The sequence below is a fragment of the Pieris brassicae genome, chromosome 1 (assembly GCF_905147105.1).
Source record: "Pieris brassicae chromosome 1, ilPieBrab1.1, whole genome shotgun sequence".
Lineage (NCBI taxonomy): Eukaryota > Metazoa > Arthropoda > Insecta > Lepidoptera > Pieridae > Pieris > Pieris brassicae.
In genome coordinates, this window is record NC_059665.1 from 12,557,632 (window position 1) to 12,577,898 (window position 20,267).

The window sequence follows — 20,267 nt, forward strand, 5'->3', positions numbered from 1 at the left end:
TAAAAAATAAAAACCAACAGTGGTTTTAAAATGGGTTCCACAAGAATTTACAGTGCCTCTGGTGGCTGGCATTAAAATGAACAATACAAATCCTGCGCAGTTTTTAATTTGTACTCAATGATTAGCAAAATTTTTTCTTAGCTATAGGTAATTTACATAATTATCACAAGAAATTTGCACAGATTCGCGTTGTAGCGTCACCAGCCAAGAAAGAAATAAACCTCAACCCAAATTCATACACACTAAACACATAAATATTGTGTAACATTTCGGTGACATAAATCCCGAAACATCAAAAGTGCTCCATTTCCGCACAGGTTATTAAACTCATTAAACAATGAGAACATTATTTTTCCGTCCCGAAATTCGTCGCTAGGAGTTTTATTGCGTAAAAACAACTGGTTAATTGCAGATATTGATAAAAATGTGTTGTAAATTACATAAGAACACAGTTTTGTGTTGCTTCAATATATAGCATAGGCATCAATGACGAGCTTAGTGATTTCAGCTTGCGACTCTTCTCCCAATGTAGCAGATTCGATCCCGGCGTTTCACCAATCTATTTTCTGCTTATGTGCACATTAACACTCGCACGCTGAAGAAACCGAGATGTTTTTAACCCATAATCACGTTATAGCATATTAGAAAAAAACGTTCTGAAACAAATTCTGAAGCCCAGACCTAGAAGCCTGTAGCGCCAATGTGTTACAAGTAAAGGATCTCAGATAAAAACCTTCGCAAATAGCCTGCTTATTATTACAGGCAAAAATAATTTAAAGTCCCAAAAATTATTTTTCATTCGTGAATGAGTTAACGTTCAACAGTTACACCGTTTTTTATACATATAGTCACTCCTTCATATAACAAGTTTGTTTAATCATTACTAAATTATGATACAATAAATGACGTCATTTTTACGTAAAACTAATAATTGGACATCGCTCGATTGTCTTTGGTTATGCTAGTCCATTATTTATTACTATAACAGTTAATAAGCCTTTAAGATTACTAATAATAGTAATCTAAAATGACACCAGTTTATATTAAACGGTTATCCTTGGTGACGCCAACCTATAATAAAATAAAATAATAAATATCTATATTTGAATACATCTGAGTCTTGGCTACAATTGCCATAGTAAAATAGAAGGAAATTGAGCGTTTTAAGACATTTTTTGTCGTCTTGAAAGACGCTTATTATATCAGAAAGTACACGAGAGCTTTAAATCGTATATCACTTTAGGTGAGGCGTCCTGGCTCCGCAAACAGCCAATTTCCAGTATCATTCGTGTCGAAGATTGCATTACGTTAAAAAATTACTATTTATTTGGCCTCCGTAAATTGACATAAAAATTATGTAATAGAAGGCAAATGGGCAGGAGGCTCATCTGATGTTAAGTGAATCCGCCGCCTATGGACACTCAATTTGCCAGAAGGCTCGCAAATGCCTTGCCGGCCTTTAAAGAATTGGTACGAATTCTTGAAGGATCCTCGAGTCGAATTAGTTCGGCAATACTAAACTAAAACCACAAAATTACCTATGAAGTACCAGTACAGTACTTCCTTGCCTATACAGTAACTACGTACTTCTACTATATGATATCTCTCGTATATATATTTTTTATTAACGGTTACCTAATCACTACTGTTATGCTTCTATAATTGATAATTTTTGGAATTGGCATTGTTTCCGGAATTATATAAGCTTTGACTGAACGGTTATTTAAAAACCTTCTCAATTAAGGCTTATAAATTACTTGTTAAACCGGACTTGAGCTTGCTTCGTTTTGGAGTGGAAGCATGCTGGGCCTATAACCACTTCAAGCAGGGTTTTAGTGTGCAGTAGCTGTAGATTACAGTTACCAGAAAGAAAATAAAATCATAAGTAAGACCTAAGAGATACAAAGGCCAAAGGTAATTCAATAAAAACCTGTCGTAGAGAATGTTACGTTTTAACTTTTACAAAACTGAAATCCTTCCGCTTGACCATATTCAACGAAGAGAAGTTTGTAAGAAGATCAAGTTCGGATGTACCTGCATCCGAGTTTCGTCGTCGGACGTCGAGGCAGAATACGAAATTCGGTGATACGGGAGGAACCAGCTATTTTCTGAAGTTTTTCGGCACCAATTCGACTTAAGGTCGTTCAAAAAAACAGCGTACCACTCGTGACCTCACTGGTATGAAGTGTCAATGGGCGGTATCACTTAACATTAGCTGAGCCTCCTGCCCATTTGCCCTGTTCTATAAAAAAATCTTTTTAAATATTCTATTAATTCTGAACAAAATATCGACTAAAAATAATAACCAATAGCAACCTAATTTACAGATATAGGTCAGAGTGTGGCTCATGTATACTTGACAGAGCTAATTGCACCATATGTTGTTTGCAATCTTACTTTGTCATAATGTGTTTTAAATTTGTTAATAATAAAGCAAGTAGGTATATGAAATACTTGAGGTCTGATCTCAAAATATACAGAGCGAATGTCAAATCTCCCCTTTATTATTTTAATAAATTATTACGTTCATAAGTACACATACAGATACTGTGTAGAAAATAATAATAAATTATTTAAGAAAAAACACTTTTTGAACGGATTAAAGCTGTGTATATTATGTAGTCACCGTGACCACGCACGCTGAAAAACACGCGAAACGTCGGAAAAAATTTAAAATTTAGAATTATGTAAATAATTATAAGTTTTTAATAATTATACATAGCTTTAATCCGTTTAAAATGTGTTTTTCTTAATGTGTAAAACCTATTTAAAAAAAAGACATTACTATTATTTGCCAAGATAGTGGTTCAGTGGTTAGATCGATCAATTACAAATATCCGCATAATCAGCTATATATAAATAGGCAAGCAAATGTTATATCCATTTATACAATGGCTTATAATAAGAACATTAAAAAATGTCAAAGTTAAGTTATATACGTATTACATATAAATGTGTACTCTAATATATAACTAAATTTTCAAAATCACGAACAATTAAAAGTGTAAGTTGACAAAATTATTGAGAATAATATTTCAGGATTGTATTTTTTAATAAAATTATGTATTTTATAAATGCAAGATAAGATACCATTTTCTTTCATGTTCTTTGTAAGTAAAACCAGACAACAATTCAACTTTTATCAGTCTATTCAGAGAGGCTTTCTCTTGTCAAACCTTAATGATTGATGATGATCTGGTGTTATTGATGACATATCCATATCAGTTTCCACGTCATATTCATTACTGCTTGTTTATCAACTCTATAATGTCAAAAAACAGTTTTGGAACACAATCAATTAGTTACATACAAAACAAGTAGGCCGGCAGCGCACTCGCGAGCCCTCTTCTATTGATATCACTATCACTTAAGATCAGGTGAGCTTCATGCTCGTTTGCCCCATGTTCTATAAAAATACTGAAAACAATTAGCGCACCGTATAAGGGCCCAAATTACAAGACATAAACGATCCTTCTGCATACAATACAAATAAAAATACAGTTTTTGGTTTGTAAGTTATACGGTTTTATTGAAAATAAAGAATAAAATTATGTAGGCAATGTTCTAAAAGCTAAAAATAATTTGGTAGTTCCTAGGCACCAGTCAATCTGAGGCATAAGTCAGAAAAAAAAATCGTTGGGCGTTTCTATAAAGTCAACTGCTATCTTATAATAAATGTTCTATTGCTCTATAATGCACAAAAATATTTTTAATAAAAATTCTTGATAAGAACAAGTTTCATAGTACTTATGTACTAATTATTTATTACTTATAAGACATATAACATCTAACGGGTTAATATATATATAGACGCGAGGAAACGAAACGAAAATAAATAAATTTTGTATGATATCATGCGTGTTCGCAATGATTACGTTTGTTGGGATTCAGCTGTTAGCGAGTCATTAATATTGTCTCTAGCCAAGGCTTCAGAACAGGAAGCCACGTTTTATTACATATTCGTTTTAGTACACGGGCCTAAGCAAAATGAGCGTAGATTTTTTAAATTATTATTATTGGTACTATGTAGGTGAAAAATATTGAGTTATATTTGTGTGTTGTTATGTTATTAATATAAAATGTCATCATAAAATCTGATAAGAGCCAAGAGGCTGATTGCAGAAGGTTAAAATTTAAAACAAAAATGTTTTAGGTACACAACGTACGTACACAACTTATCAATAAAAAAATTAATATGTCCAGCTTGTCTACCTCGTTTAGAAAACCAAAATCTGAACTAAAAATTATCCGTGTACGTATTTTAATAAGATTCTCCTGTTAGTAGAAATAACAAAAATAAATAGAAGTATTGTTATTTGCGTGAATGTCACAGACTGATAATGTTTCCTATCCGTAACGAAACGCGATTATCATAAATTCAATTAAATTATAGAACTGGTTTGTTTTCGCGTTCAATATTAATAATTTTATCACAATGTTTACTATTAGATTTAAAATTGGTTAATTTAGTCTCAGATTTTAGACAGCGTACGTTATTTAGAAATGTATATATTCATGACAAATGTAAATTTATTAAATGTATATTTAACTATCTTAAATTACTTCTCAAAGAAGTTAGTAAGAAACTCTGCTACGATTTGGAAAGTTGGCGCATTGCCAGTTCTTGTTATCTTGAGTACTTTTCCCTTGTTCGCAATTCTTTTCTTCGCACCTTCTTTTCATTACTAGGTATTAAGAATGAGTTAACTATTTGGAACTTTAAATGCTAAAATACGGAGACGACGAGAGACGGTTTAAAAATAAGATTTTATTGTAAATAAAACGCAACTATTTTATATCCGAATTCTACGATAATTTACATATATTAAAGCAAAATATATATGGTATATTAAAGTTATACAAGTGCTGCTCAAACAATGTAACAATACTATTCTTTTATATTTTAAACACTTATTAGATGTCGTTGTTTTCTTAATATAACTAATATTTTTAATAACGACGGTACATTTATATATATATATCTATTGACATTAGTCTTTGCATGAAAGTCGGCTAGAATTGTTAGGTATATTTCAAGAAAAAAATCACTAAATCTCGAGCAGAAGTTGTCAGTTAGGACACCAGTAAAGTTTATTATCTTTAGTATCAATCAAAAGTGTAAGTGAGTTTAACAAACCATTATATTATTTTTTGTAACGACGAATTTCTACCTTACCTTACTATTAGTAACCGGGACGGCCGTTTATGGCAATTTTGTGCAACTGACTTACAAAATGGCTGTGTGAATACGAAATTTAAACCCATAATTAATGAAATCTTTATTTACAGACAAGTAATATCCCACATCAAGAACATACCAGAATTACTCCTTCTGGGAAGTGAGGTGCCAACAGTGAGGAGGCTACCAATATTCTCTCTCATGGTGAAGCATCCGAGGGGAACTTTTCTTCATCATAACTTTGTGTGCGCCATCTTGAATGACGTTTTTGGGATCCAGGCACGAGGCGGGCTTAATAATTTATCATTTGGATCTGATGTATTAGGCATAGATGAGCAACTATTAAAGGAGTATGAGAAATTATTGGATGTTGAAGCGTAAGTTATTTTAAGCCTTGCCAGCGTTTTCAAATGAATGCGGGAAAATTCTTGTGTTATTTATGTTAAGTTAACTTATGAATTTTTTTCCGTTCCAATTTTTTTTAAATAAACATAATTTTTTTGTAAATAAAGATATTTTTATTTATGTTATGCCTTCTTTCAGACAAAAAGAAATAGCCAGAGTACGAAAGTTGAGTGTTATCAAATCCCCAGAAGTTCCAATTCACAACGAACCGCTAAGACCTGGATTTTGTAGAATTATTCTTCCTTTCTTTATGTCGGAATGCGAACTAGCATTCGTATTGGAAGCTCTAAAAATGGTAGCAACGGAAGGTTGGAAGATTTTGCCTCAATATGCTGTTAATGCAGAAACGGGACAATGGCGGCATCATTCTTGCTCTGGGCTAAGAGATAAAAAATCGTTATTCTCTCTACGATTCCATGACGGCAAGATAACACCCCACGAGCGCCGTATTTCAGGTAATATCATATTGCATTTTGTTTTCTTATTGATGATGAACCCTACGATTATATTCATTTCTGTATCTATTGCCTACAGGTCCAGGAATATTCCCACAAACGTACACAGAGTGTCTGCAAACAGCAAGAAATTTGTTTAGCAAAGCGAGAAAATTGGCGATGAAATGCCCTCCAACTGAGCCTGAAGTCCCCTTTAACCCGAAAGTTGATTATTTAAGATGGTTTATGTTACCTAAGGAAGCACATGAACTTTTACTTGGGCGATCATCAAATGTTAAACACATAGTCCCATTCGATCCATCCGGATATACTGGAGCGAGAAAAAGTCTTAACAGTATATCGAGATGTTCAAATACCTCTTCGCCCATCCTGGGTTCATCCCCAAGACATTTCAGCCTTTCGGCTATTGACGATTGTCAAATATTTAGGCTGAAACAGAAACAAAAGTTCTATTCAAGAGAGTCAAGTTTAAGAGAAAGTACAAACGAGGACACTGTCAAAATTGCCCACCAACCCGTACAATTTGCGGTGGGCGAATCAGTGTCACCTTTATGTCTAGTCCCACAAAGCAGTAGACCATCCCTAGTCAGGTCCAGATGTTATAGCTTAGGTTCGGACAGTCCACCTCCACCTTTTAGCCGTCAAACCAAACTTAACCTAGGAATCAAAGAAGCCAGCCCGAACAACTCAGATAAATCTAGTAGTTTTTGCAATTGTGGCAGCCAAACAGATCTGCAGTCTTTAGAAGACAGCATTATCTCAACAAATAAAAACTTTCCCTATAGCAGCCAAAGTAGTACGTCCATGTCTGATTGTAGCCAAGTTGGTCGTACATCACCCACGGCTTCTATAACGTCACAAACGTCGGAGGACCTGACATACGTGAAGGAAAAAACTAATGAAATCGCAACCGAGATTAAATCTCAATTACGCGGAGTAATCTCCAGAGTAGACGATGTATTAGAGAATTCAGACATCACGAACCAATCTAACACGAGTATAACCTCCATTTCTAGTCAAAGCGATAAGAATTCTATGTCTGTGGTAGATTTAGCAGAATATCTGGTGGGAAAATCGGAAGAGATGGCCTCAGAGCTAAAGTACAATATTCGAGAAATGGTAGACGAAATGATATCTCCAGACTATTCAGGGTCATCCTTAAGGAGGAACTCACCACCAAAGCCGAGACAGAGAATCGGATCTGGGCCAGAGCTGGGTCTAGGGCTCGATCTTCAAAACTTAAATACAAAACAGTCCTTAAGGAAATGCCCAACCAGCCCGGTATTTCCATCGCAGTATGACGAGGATGACAAAAGCTGTAAAAGTACACCAAGTACACCCCCTAAATCCGCACAATGCACGCCTTCGCACGAGGCATCCGGTCCTAACAGTATCTCTTTCAACTCCAGTGAGACCTCTACCCCTGATACCATAATACAGGTCGTAACGACCTCCCAAAACTCACCAAATCTTCCAAAGTCATTAAGCTCAAACAAACTGTCCGATGACGAAACAAGTTGTGTGGATTCAGTGTGTAGACACTGTTGTTTTAAGAAAAATTGGTGCCAAAATCATTCAGCGAGCTCACAAGACAGCGGTATCAACATGATATACACTGATTCCGATACTTATTCTGATTTTGGTAAGTACGCAAATACTTTCATATGATAGATTATTTCTTATATTAAATATAAATCATATATGATCCAGCGGTGTACGCAGCGGTGGCTTCACTTATTTTATGAAGTATTAAGCTTTAATTAAAGCTCTTTTATGTTATATAACGACTGCCATTGATTTATATAGATTTAATCTGGATGTATTTCGTACCTTTGTATCTTGATATTAACTGTCCGTTTAGTATCGGAAACTTTTATGTTCATTATCAAAATAAAAGTAGCCTTTATTCGAATAGCCATAACCAGGATTACATTAAGTCTATACCAGTATGTTTAACATTCAACTCCGACGGAGTGAAAGCCTCCTCTAAATTATTGCACTTGTCTTTTATCCTCGCCACCATTTTCAAATCCTTCCCCGCTATCCCTTTAATTCCATCTTCATAGATTTCCGGTGGGCATCCTCTCTTTTTTACGCGGGCATTGTGACAGGCTCGTATGTATAGGAATGTACGAGTCTTAGTTTAATGCGATTCAATACGTTAATAAACATTGAATATTTTTGTATACGCCACATAATGTCCTAGCAAAGCGTTTAGGAGTCATTGTGGCCTTTTTATGTCGGATATAACTTGCCAATGAATTTCTAAGTTATTGCTAAAAATAAAATAAACGTATTTATTTCAGTAAAATGGCGCACATCATCGGACCCTTCAACAAATAAGAAGAAGTTCCAGGGTCGACTTCGAATGTGTCAAAAGCACGAGAAGACAGAAGTGCCTGATATTATAGAGGGTGTTCCAGTTTGTGGACCTCTCAAGACATATGACACGGATTCTAGCAGAGTAGTCTTCCAAATACCTGATGAGGCTGAACGACAGAACAGGTAATTGAGTTAGCAACATAATATTTTACATGAACAATCTTCCTAATATGATAGTGTTTTATCACATTGTATAAATTGGAGTATAATATAATAAAGAAATTCATTGTTATATTACTTGTTCCAGAACATCGGCTCAAGACTCGAAGCGTTCTAGCAGATCATCAAACGCCTCTTCTAGCTGCTCCGACCGTAGCTCTAGATCCAGCGGTTATGGAACAGACGGGCAACGACCTTCACAGGAAGACAACTTTTATGATAGAAGGTATGAATGAACATTTAATTTATATTAGGATGAGGGTAGGGACTAAAAGACAGACGCGGAAGGTGAAATCCGTGAATTGGACGCTTTTGAGTAATAGAATGTGTCTTGTGTGATTTTGTGGTATGTCTGTTATAACTGTCACTTAATGTGAGGATTTTGGGAAATGCCCTCAAATTAGGTGTCCATTTATTGAATAAAATATAACAATTTATTTGGTAAACATTACCACATATAACAGGCTTGGTAGGTTAAACTGAAATCCTCCTGACTCCCACATTCATTTATTTAAGTTAATTATAAGATTTAGTTGAATATATTGTAATATTTATATCTTGCTAGCTAACTTGTTTGTATTGCTTTTATAAATATCCTAATATGTGTTAATTTGTTTTATTTAACCTATAATTAATTGTTGGTTGAATATTCAAATGATATGAAAAAATAATCGAGATATGGCAAGCTTATTATATTAAATTGATAATAGTAGAAGGAGCATAATATTTACAGTGCTGGTCGTATATTTTGAACTTAAACTTAATATTTAAACAATTTCAAGTAAAGGGTTAAACTGCTCTGCCCTTGTCTGACATCTCCCATATCAAGATACAAACTTTTTCCAGTGAATCCGAATGCCGTCACTCGAAGTCGGAGTGCTGTGGCGAGGAGACGGAGCAAGACGACAGCAGCGCGTGCAGCGATGGCTCTCTTACGGACTTCACTTTCGACGACGAAGGCAAGTGGCACTGCCCGCCCAAAGCTGTCTGGAAAGCTACTCTAGAGGTAACCGATTGGAAGATATATTAAATTTATGTTAAGCTTTCGATTAACATGGTTCAATAAATACAGAATTATAACAATTCTGACACTCGAAAACTGAAAAAATGAACTAAATTCGTTATGATTTAACACTTTAAATGATTTAAAATATTTTTATAAAAAGGTTCTAATTATACATTACATGAATATATAGTTAGCATTTAAATAAGGTTGGTGTTCTGTTCCTCCAACCTAAAGCGGGGATCCTCGATCAGTCTAAAGACTGACTGGCTCCAAGGTCGAAGTTATAACTATATATCCTTAATAACTTCATTAGCGCGATTCAGGGTGTACGGTTCCTGGTTCATCAGGGTGCTTTGAATAATAGAGGATTTTATTTTGACTCGCGTACAACAATAGAATATACAAAATGCGGAATTATGAATGAATGAAATGTAAGAGTTGTAGAAAGCGGAAGGGAACGTAGGCAACGTTTGGCTATACTCTCAGGGCGTAAGTCCGACGACTTTGGAAATCGCTACGCTTATAAAGGATATGTAAGAGAGATCAATCAAATGCCGCTTTCACACGATATAAAAATAAATTCTTATATTATCCTTTCCATCATTTTTGTTTCCAGGCTATCCACGAATTCAACATGATCCGCCCCGGCGACAAAGTGTTGGTTTGTCTGTCGGGAAGAAGGGACTCTATCGCCCTGTTGCACACCATGCACCAGTACCAGTTCTACGCCAGGTCCAAGGGCACACATTTCTCTATTGGTAAGGTTTGCTCACGACCTTCGTATTACGTAGCATACAATAGAATTTTCGATTTATATAGATTCTAGTTACCATTTTGTTTATGTTTTTATTAAATATATAACTATAGGCAAACTGGCAGAAGGCTCACCTGATGTTAAATGCCTTTTAAAAATTGTTACACTCTTTTCTTCAAGGACTCTTAGTCGAATTATTTCGCAAATACTTTAGTGTGTCTTCAGTGATCCGTATTTCTAATCTGTTCTCGTGTACAAAAAAAACACATAAAAAACACACTCATTGTAAGAAGAAGACACCATTTTGCATTTACCATATTGCATTGTAACCTTCCAGGGGCCCTGTTCGTCCACGAGCCCAAATCGGATGTGGATCCTCTGCACCTGATGGCCTACTGCAGGACTCTGGGCGTCAAATTCATCTATCAGGACAAGATTGAAGAGGAATCTGAACGTAAGTGTTGGGTTGATGGCATTATTTATTTGTATACATAGCATATGCATGAGATCTCTCTATATTGAACGAAATAATAGATTTTGGCTTTATTTTGTTACTTTAACAAAAAAACATGTATGGCTGTATTATCATAAAAAACTTTTTTATTTAAAATATTTTAATATTATGTTGTAGTGTGTTATATAAGATCATAACCGGATTTATGCAAAGGCAACCGGGGCTACAGACCCAGGGCCTCCACAAAAGAGAGGCCGATATAATAGAAACTTCGGATTTTTTAAAATATTTTTTTTATATAATTTGTATGTTTGTTAAATACTAAAAGAATCTACATGGTTTCAAAATAAATTATTGATTGAAAGCCTCCATTTTTTCGTTTCCCGAGGCCTCTAAAACTTCTCAATATGACAGTAAGAATAGCGAAGAAAACCCGATAACCGGTTTATATGCCATATAGAATATAAATAAACCAATACTCAGGTCGTAGCAGCACAAAGCCTTCCGAGCTGCACCGCTGGTCGACCCACGAAGTGCGCAGACGCACGTGCGACGCTGCCGTTGCGCACGGCTACGGAGTGGCCGCGGTCGCTCAGAACTTGGACCACGCAGCGAAGGCTTTCATGGCCAGCGCCCTTTATGGAGGCGCTCTCTGCTCCCTTAAGGCGCATTATAAAGTCAGGTGAGAGTCTTAATTTCGGACACTAATTCTCACTTAAATAGTTCATGTTATAATATCTTCAAAGAGAAAAGAGATGTCCTAACTATTTCTCATCTGTCTATTACGAAACAATACAAATGTCATTATTTCCCGGATGTTTAGAGACCAAGAAGTCCGAGTGATCCGCCCTTTCATCTACGTGCGAGCTCATTGGTTGGGCACGTTTTGTTGTTCGCGCGCTCTGCCTGACTTCGCCGGACACGGTGCCTCTGGTGTCGGCATCAAGAGGTATTTACTTCAACAGACCAAATTACACATCATCATACAAAGTATTTGGCTCAGTTGTTATTACTGCAGTTTGTAATGTGAACCAATGGGACAATAGGGTCGATACTTTTCAACCTGAAGTATTGATCAACTTAAACATATTCAAAAAATCTAGTATATCGTTAGTTTGTCTCTTTCCGGCAAAATTGTGTTTACGCTGAGCAGAATAAAGACGGATCAGTTTTTAAAAAGTTTAAACGTTTCAGTAAAACCCTGGATAGATCGATATCCGAACCGTGCGGTTCCCGGCAGCTAGATCTGGAGCAGAACGAAGACCTGGACCCTCTCATGCTGGCCCAGAGCATCCTGGACGACCAGGAGAGGGCGCATCCTTTTGTCTTCTCCAGCTTGAAAAGTGCTTTGCATCCGCTTATCAGCGCCAGGTACTATATTATTTTACATTTTCCGAATCTTTTTACGGCAGTGATGACCTAACAAATTTTACTCAAAAACATTTTCGAGTCAAAATACAATTTGTTCCGTTTCAAGTGTTTTTACGTATTTACATATTGAAAACGGAATGGTCTGAAAGAAGTCGGATCTTTTTCTTGTTTAACAAGACTTAATAGAACTAATAGACCTAAGTTTTGATTTTTGTATAATGTAATCGGTTTGGAATAATTAAAAAAAAATTTTTTCCAGAATGTCTATGAAATTTACATAAAATTTAATTAGTATATCAGTTTAAAACTGATCTTGATTTTATTACATTATTAAATTTCTAAACCTCATTATTTCAGAAACATAGAAAAGGACCAAAAGGAGCACAGACACAGGAAGAAATCTGTAATACAGATGAAAAATGGCGCGCCCGTATACGACTCGGACGAAGGAAGCGAGGAAGAATCTGTGCCATAGATCGCAAACTTTCCTGCCAAAAACGGCTCGGTTACAATTCATTGACATTTTGCCATAAACACCAAACTCAGTGATTGCGTTGTGATCGAAAACATTAAAAATAATATTATTTTATTGAAATGAGTTACGAATTGTCAAATTAAATGTTGTTTTTCTACCATTTTGGTAGATTTTTTAGTAAGTGCGTATTTACGAAGTGCATTTGTCAAGTCTGGTAATTAAGTGATGATATTATATTTTGTACGAAATATAAAAGTATTTAAGCTCACTTTATTGTCCACTAAAATATATTATATTCGTTAAATATGTCGTTTGTGATGAGATAATTTTATAGGCACTCGCCTTATGTTGAAAAACTTATATTTTCATAAATAGTATTAGAAATAAGTCATATTATGTATTATCTATATTCTATATACTGTTTAAACGTCCACGTGAGTTATATTTCGAGAAGCGAGAGTTTATACAAAATAAATACATAAGTCGCCTTATCTATTTTCATGCGCATGAACAATGTTCGGATAACGCTTTCGAAATATAACCTCGGGGTCGATTTTTGGTAGAAATTTAAAAACTGTTTCATTTAGTGGTTTAATTATAAGCGAAAGTCCTATCTGTAAAGTTTTCAATTTATCTTTAGCTTTGTGGTATTAATTTTGAGAATGAATAATACATCTGGCAACATCGCCATTCGTCTTCCATTTTGATTTAATCTAAAAAAGGATTACACATGGCGATGGAGACTGATTTATTTTTGTAATTAGCTGAAGTATGCTAATGTTTTTATTACTGAGTAGAGATTTAATTAATTCGCATGGTTCATCTTAGTTGTGCGTATTTTTGTACTAAACATAATAAATTCCTATAATATTATTTAGAATAAGAGTTACAGTCCCATTTGTTGCTTCCAATGTATTCAAGAATGATATACAAGTTGTCGTAAAATAAATGGAACTTTTCATTTCAATGTTTTCTTTCAAATCAATGCGATCGTTGATAACTTAACAGATATTATTTTGAAAGAACAATAGACAATTAAAGTCGTTTTATATTTGATTCGATTCCACGCCACGAAACTCGGACTAGACGCCCACAGAGCGTACACAGGGTCAAAGGAAGAACACGACCCAAACGTTTCTAAAGGCTATATTACACCGGGGCAACATTGTGCGGCATTGCGGCATGCCACAAGGCCGCATGCTACAAAGTCAAAAATGTCACACTTTGTGGCAAGAACCGTGCAGCATGGCAACACCTGGCGTTATGTGGCAAACTGTCGCAGCTTGTATCCGGGCCTAATGGATTCCATGCGACATTTTTCGTGCGTCAAAACAGTTCGTAGGTAATGTATTTGTTTGTATTTATTTTGGAACGAGTGGTGTAACGAAAAATATTTAGACTTAAAAAAAAGTCCTCAGTTGATATTCTGGTAAAGTTATTAAATAGGGCACCATTACATCGTCTGCCTTAATTTTTCTTAGTAATCTAGTCCGTAGACCACTCTGAAGTAAGCTTCATTTCCAGCAACGTTTCTTCTTTAGTTGCTGCATGGCTTAGTAGTACTAAACAAGCTGCTGCTAAAGTTACTTGAACAGCCATATTCTATGGTGTATCCCCTCGATCAAACAAGTAGGTAGACCAGTAACACTCCATAAACAGCACAATGTCTTGGAAATTATCCAGGCACGACGTTGCCTCGGCGTATAATAAGCTGCCGTATACTATATATGCCGTAAACGCTTTCTATTTGTAGCAAGCCACAAGGTTCCGCATGACACAATGTGTAGCACACGGCATTGTCGCACGTTGTTGACTCGGCGCAAGCGATTCTTAACATCTTCGACATTCCGCCCCAGGGAATTCGGCGTATGTCTGATGTACGCCTTATACGCGCTTATCCACCGGTAAAGGTAGTGGGGCAAATAAAAACAAAACACTTTCTTATACTAAATATAATACTACTCTTGCACACAATTGTGTGTATGCTCACAATATTAAATTAATGAGTATTTGAAGTACTAGGGACTCTTTTATTACAAGAATACATTTAGATTTAAACATTGAATATAATAAAATTTCACTAACACTTATATTATAGCCAATAAGCAAAAAACTATTCTAAACATTAAGCTAGTCATAAGTTATATTTAAACTTTCATTTCATGACGACACAATATTTTTATGTTAGAATTTTCAGATATCAACTACATTATTTGCGATAAACTATTAATTATATAACTATGCGATTAGATAATAGTAAAATATAGCCTTTAAGAAGAATCTGGAATCTTTGAGAGGTTTACTTTCCCTGGCAGCATGGCTTGTTGCCTGAAATACAACAAAAAAAAGAGCTTGTATTAGTCCAGTGTAATCCTAAAATCAAATACATTTTAATAATTAAAATAATTTAGTAGTTTTGACGGCCGTCCTGGGATAGATAGAGGACGAATCTTTTTTTATTTATTTCTTTTTATTATCAATTACTTAAAAATATCATGTCGAACATGGTGTAATGGTTGCAGCTCCTTACAAACATTTTGTAAAACCAAAACCTTGGCGATTACAAAGAGTGGCGAAGAGATTATTTTCATTCTTCTCATCTGTTCTACTCCCTTTGTTTCAGAACTGGTAGTAAATGTAAAATTAGAAGCATTTAATATGTATTGATTTATTGACGTTCATAAGTGTTAGCTAAATGAATAAATGATTTTGAATTTAAATTTGATACCAGTAGAATAATAATTTTCCTAAATAAGTAGGGGAGGCCTGCATATTTGCATCATAAATATCATAAACGGTACCAATGAAAGAAAACGAAGAGTGTCTGTCCTTTGCCTTATGGGGAGAGGTTCCGTACAAAACTGAGGCTGTATAAAACTTAATCGCAATCAAATCGGGTGTTAGTCGCACTAATGAATTAATAATTACTAATTAAAACATTAATAATAAACAATGTGTGATAAAAAATAAACAAACAACATCTTTGTTTTAAACATGTGCAATAAATTCAAATATCCTACCATCGCCGCAAGCGCAGGACGGCCCGCAGGTGCATGATGCCCCACAGGCTGCCTTCCCGCCGCTACAAGTACCTGGAATTGTTAATAATAAATTATTTCCTAGGCACAACGAACATTTATCACAAGTTCTCTAATTAATTAGGAGCTCAGAACTGCCGCTAAGATCAAGAATATGTCGTTCTGTGAATGTTTTAATTATTCACGTTTCTCTCAATTAAATATTTATACATTATATTAGAGTTTCATTCGAAGTTCATTTTACGATAAAACACAGAACTGAATTGTATGAAAGAGGACGTATATCTTACATTTTACTTGAATCGGTACAAATAGACAAACAATGCATTAACCAAGTGAATTCATTTCCTTTATGCAAATGAAATTAATCAAATACACAGTTAAACAGTACACAATCGAAAGAAAACAATGTTTTAGCCGGATTAAAGCTATTTGTATTATTATAAACTTATTATTTTACATAATTTTAAATTTTTCCACACAGTACACAGTCTAATAATTTAACTATAATTCAGACTGATTTGATTCAGACAGACTATAGCTCAGATATATGTTATAATATATTTTATTCGTAGACTTTTCAATGCATTTTGACTTTTATCTCGATAACTACGTAACATAAGGAGTGTTTAATAATTTATATTGGTTATAGTCTATGTAGTAAGTAGGTATATGTATAAATGAAAAGTTATTTTGCTTTTTACTTATCAAATTAATAAGGAAAAATTTGCATTTGATTTTTAAACTACCTAAATGGTAACTGTATCTGGTGTTGTTGCGTGTAATTTTATAATACATTTTTAATTTTATGATATAATACACTTTAAAGCTAACACTTACTGATACAATATTTACACCAATATTGTACAAAACAATAATTATGGACTTATGTTTATCAGATTTAAAAAAAAAAATTAATATTATTACTTCAGACAATATTACACGTTAGATGGACGACCTGATCCATCAGTTTTTGAAATCGGTTAAAAATTAAATGATATCTACATATAACTTCTGAAATGACGTAATAACCATTAAGCTATGACTGAAAAACAAAACATTTTTAAGAGTTAACACTTACTTTTACAGGATTCACAAGGTGCCGGCATCGCGTGGTCGTTTGAGCTAGGCTAGGATGGTTCTAGACCACAGAGAGAGTGCGCGCGCATCGGACTCAACGCGCCGGGTCAATAACTGAGCTATGTGGGGGGATCCGACGATCGCGCAACTGATATAGGCCCAGAGATAGCCACTTAGTTTGGATTAATTTCTCGGTCTTGGTTTTCAAATGTATCTCATAGTCCTAAGTTGTTTTTTTGCGACTGAGGCGCAAACTAGCTGCTGTGGTCTCTGGCAGAATGACAAGCGCTGTGGAACAACTCTGCTCCTCAGCTGAGCCATGGCCAATTACGACCACAGCACACACGCATTACACAATTAAACCTTTTTCTTAAAAAAAATTGTTATCTCTCTATTATTATTCTTTATTTAATTATTTGTATTTTTTTATTATTGTTATTTAATGTGTTTCTGTGTGTGTGTTTTGTTAGTAATAAATGTTATGTCTATGTCTAAGCTAGACACAGCAGGTATTATCTGCACAAAGTTCTCCGCACTACGGGACACTCTTTATACTGACTGTTGTCTAGTGTCCTCTGAATAGATGAAAATCCTAGATATGTATCAAAACTGTTTAAGATATTTATTGTCCTATGGTGAAATATCATTTTTCAGAAGACAGTGTAATCGATTATTTTTTAGTTCCTCTCTTATTTGACAATTCAGTATCGGTACTAAACTTTTTAATACATTTTAAAACGTTCCTTGGGACGTATAAAGTACTCTTTAATATCAATTTAATTTAACATTATTTGACACAAACAGTAGACACAAATATCTGTAAAATCTTTCGCTACATCTTAGATATTTTTCTTCACTAGCTCCGAGTATAAACAAGACAAGTAAACAACTTATAGCCGCGAGCCACAATAAAATGATTGCTTCTAAACAAAAACATGCTTCCGACCGGTTCGACCAGCGAGGCCTAATCTATAATGAATTTATATCTATACAGTGAAGAGTATTGTATTGCTTGTATGTTTATTTCTCAACGTTATGAATCATAGATATATAAAAAAATATGTATCACGAAATGCCTTAATTTTTATTAAATAATTAACTTTCAGTCATTGTTAAATGTTAATAAAGGACTTTAAATATACCTGTTATATAAAAACAGGCTGATTGAGCACTAAGTAGGTAGGTAGTAGGAGTACTTGAGAAATAAGAAATCTTTTCTACGATTTAAAAGAAAACAGATTTAAGTATTTAGAAAAAGCCGTAAATATTATACCTGTCAATTGAAATTGTTTGAATTATTAAAAGCCTCGGTTTTTGTTAACCCAGAATAAACTTAGCATACGGAAACACAATGATTTCGATGTTTTAAATTACAAATCGTTATTTTCACACAATAACTTGTCTTTGTAGTGTCTGCTTATCTAGTCTAAGTCGACACCTAATGAAAAACCCTTTGATAAATTCGTTTAATCGATTTAAAAAAAAGATTTTGATAAAGTCGATCAATCAAAGCATCACATTTTATATGATTCCGTATGGGCCAACCCAGCGATTTAGCGACGTCAAAATGTGGTCAGTACAAGTCTAATAAAAATACAGTTAACTGTAATTCATGCCTTGTTTATTTTGTTTTTTTTGCGGATACGTATTAACCTAATATGGCGTGACCTTATGTTTCAGTCGTACCTTTTTATTTATTACAATAACATATCTAGATTTTCCATATATAAAGACTTTGGTTCAATTAATCATTCATTGGGATCGTACGTTTATACTTATTTCTTTTCGTTCACTAGGTAATTCGATATGGAACTCTAAAGACAAGTCATAGTAAAAAATGTTTCAACCATCACTCTCCAGCTATCGTAGCAATTAAGTTTTTTATTTGAAATGAATCAACATCGAGCAAAGACCTCTGCGGTTGGCCTTGACTTTGAAAAATGACATTTAAAAGCTCTCGATAAGCGTTTATCCCACACTTCTTAATATTATCTTTAATGTGGTCTGTTGCCATACCAACTACATTTGTAGGTTTAATGTGTTAATAAAACTTTGCTCTCTGAGACATAATTACAAAATTACGTAAACTAATTAAAGTCTTTTCTCGAACATTGATTTTGTTCCCTTTGGAGTAGAAACTCTTGGGCCATGGGGTTCAAGTTCACTGGTAATTAAAGATTTAAGTTGGCGCCTGGTAAATGTTACTGATGACCTCAGAGCTGGTGTTTTCCTCGCTCAACGAATAAGTACAACAGCGTGGAAATTCTGCACCCATTAAAGGTACACTGCTAAAGGGACCAAACTCTTTAAATTTGTTTACATTTTCATTTTTGTGTGTCGGACACATAAAAAACGCATTTTTTATTTGTAAAAAAAGGAATTCAATCTTAAATTTATGTTATGTATATAATAATAGCCAATAATAATATTCCTAAATAGCCGTTATTAGCAAGTCGGAAACTTGACAGTGGATGCAATATATGATAAAAACCATAGGAAGGGATTTTCGTATGAGAGGAAATAACAATACTGCATTTTGTTCAATAAATTATAATAATAAATTAAAATATAACATGATAATACTAAAACAATAAATTATTCTACAAAATCTAAATAGTGTGAATTTCATCAGGCGCATAAAATTTCGTGCATTCATTTAAGAGTGGTGAGATAACTTAGTCTTATTCTTATCATAGTATATAATACATTTAACGTGCTATACAATACAAAACAATAGTTTACTTGGATCATTTACCTTGTGTAATATATACCAGAACCAATGAGCAAAAATCATCTGCTAAGTCATATAGGCGATTGCACAAATTAAATTAGATAACACACGTTATCCAACTAAATAAGATTATATTTGTACAAAGCGTGATGTAACGCTAATAAAATATACCCAAAACTTTTAATGTACATAATTAAAACGTAGATTTCTTCTTAAAGTACTTGTTTAGTTGGCCCAACGTCATAGTCCGTTTGAAATAAATAATAAATTTGATAATCACGCAGACTTTAAATGTATTTTAGATTTCACCATCAGTCGACGTAGAACAGAATAGCACAGCCAGAAAAAGACATATAACTTCGAATCCGTACTGATGATCATATACGTAGCTAGAACTGCTATTAAAATTCCAATGGCGTTCATTATTAATCGTAGTCTCTTTGATGACGCGTTCTTCTTGCAGAGGCATTCTGTTGGTGTTGATTCAAAGGTTTCTTGGGTTCCTGTAAGAAAATTTACCACTTAAAAATGTTTTGTATGTCATTTAAGTTATGACAATATATATAAAAATAAAAAACCAGCTGTTTCATTGTAAAGTAGTGTGATGTTGCAAGTGGGTGATCAGCCCCTCTACAGGTCTACAGCAAGCCGATTTCCTCACGATGTTTAGAAGTCTCACATGGAAAGTCCATTAGTACACAGCCGGGATCGAACCTATCATCTTAGGGATCAGAATTGCACGCTGAAGCCACTACGCCATCACTGATTTACATTTTAT

The 20,267-nt window shown here is 34.4% G+C and overlaps 1 protein-coding gene and 1 long non-coding RNA gene across 2 annotated transcripts in view; one reads left to right on the forward strand and one right to left on the reverse strand.

The window, feature by feature from the left end:
- The window catches only part of LOC123715548, a 70,195-nt gene extending 56,594 nt beyond the window's left edge, over positions 1 to 13,601 (forward strand). Inside the window, exons 6-17 of the mRNA XM_045670685.1 lie at positions 5,290 to 5,556; positions 5,723 to 6,039; positions 6,119 to 7,681; positions 8,346 to 8,544; positions 8,669 to 8,806; positions 9,427 to 9,586; positions 10,203 to 10,344; positions 10,678 to 10,794; positions 11,278 to 11,476; positions 11,618 to 11,743; positions 11,989 to 12,165; positions 12,523 to 13,601. Of these exons, the coding sequence (XP_045526641.1) occupies positions 5,290 to 5,556; positions 5,723 to 6,039; positions 6,119 to 7,681; positions 8,346 to 8,544; positions 8,669 to 8,806; positions 9,427 to 9,586; positions 10,203 to 10,344; positions 10,678 to 10,794; positions 11,278 to 11,476; positions 11,618 to 11,743; positions 11,989 to 12,165; positions 12,523 to 12,640 (3,523 nt within the window). The 3' untranslated portion in view covers positions 12,641 to 13,601. The remainder of the gene's footprint in view (positions 1 to 5,289; positions 5,557 to 5,722; positions 6,040 to 6,118; positions 7,682 to 8,345; positions 8,545 to 8,668; positions 8,807 to 9,426; positions 9,587 to 10,202; positions 10,345 to 10,677; positions 10,795 to 11,277; positions 11,477 to 11,617; positions 11,744 to 11,988; positions 12,166 to 12,522) is intronic.
- A 976-nt stretch (positions 13,602 to 14,577) lies between these two features.
- Positions 14,578 to 16,870, reverse strand: LOC123710729. Its single transcript, XR_006753856.1, has 3 exons — positions 16,760 to 16,870; positions 15,661 to 15,732; positions 14,578 to 14,968 (listed from the first exon to the last, which is right to left on the reverse strand). It is a non-coding gene; the product is annotated as an uncharacterized LOC123710729 (long non-coding RNA).
- Positions 16,871 to 20,267: the final 3,397 nt, after the last annotated feature.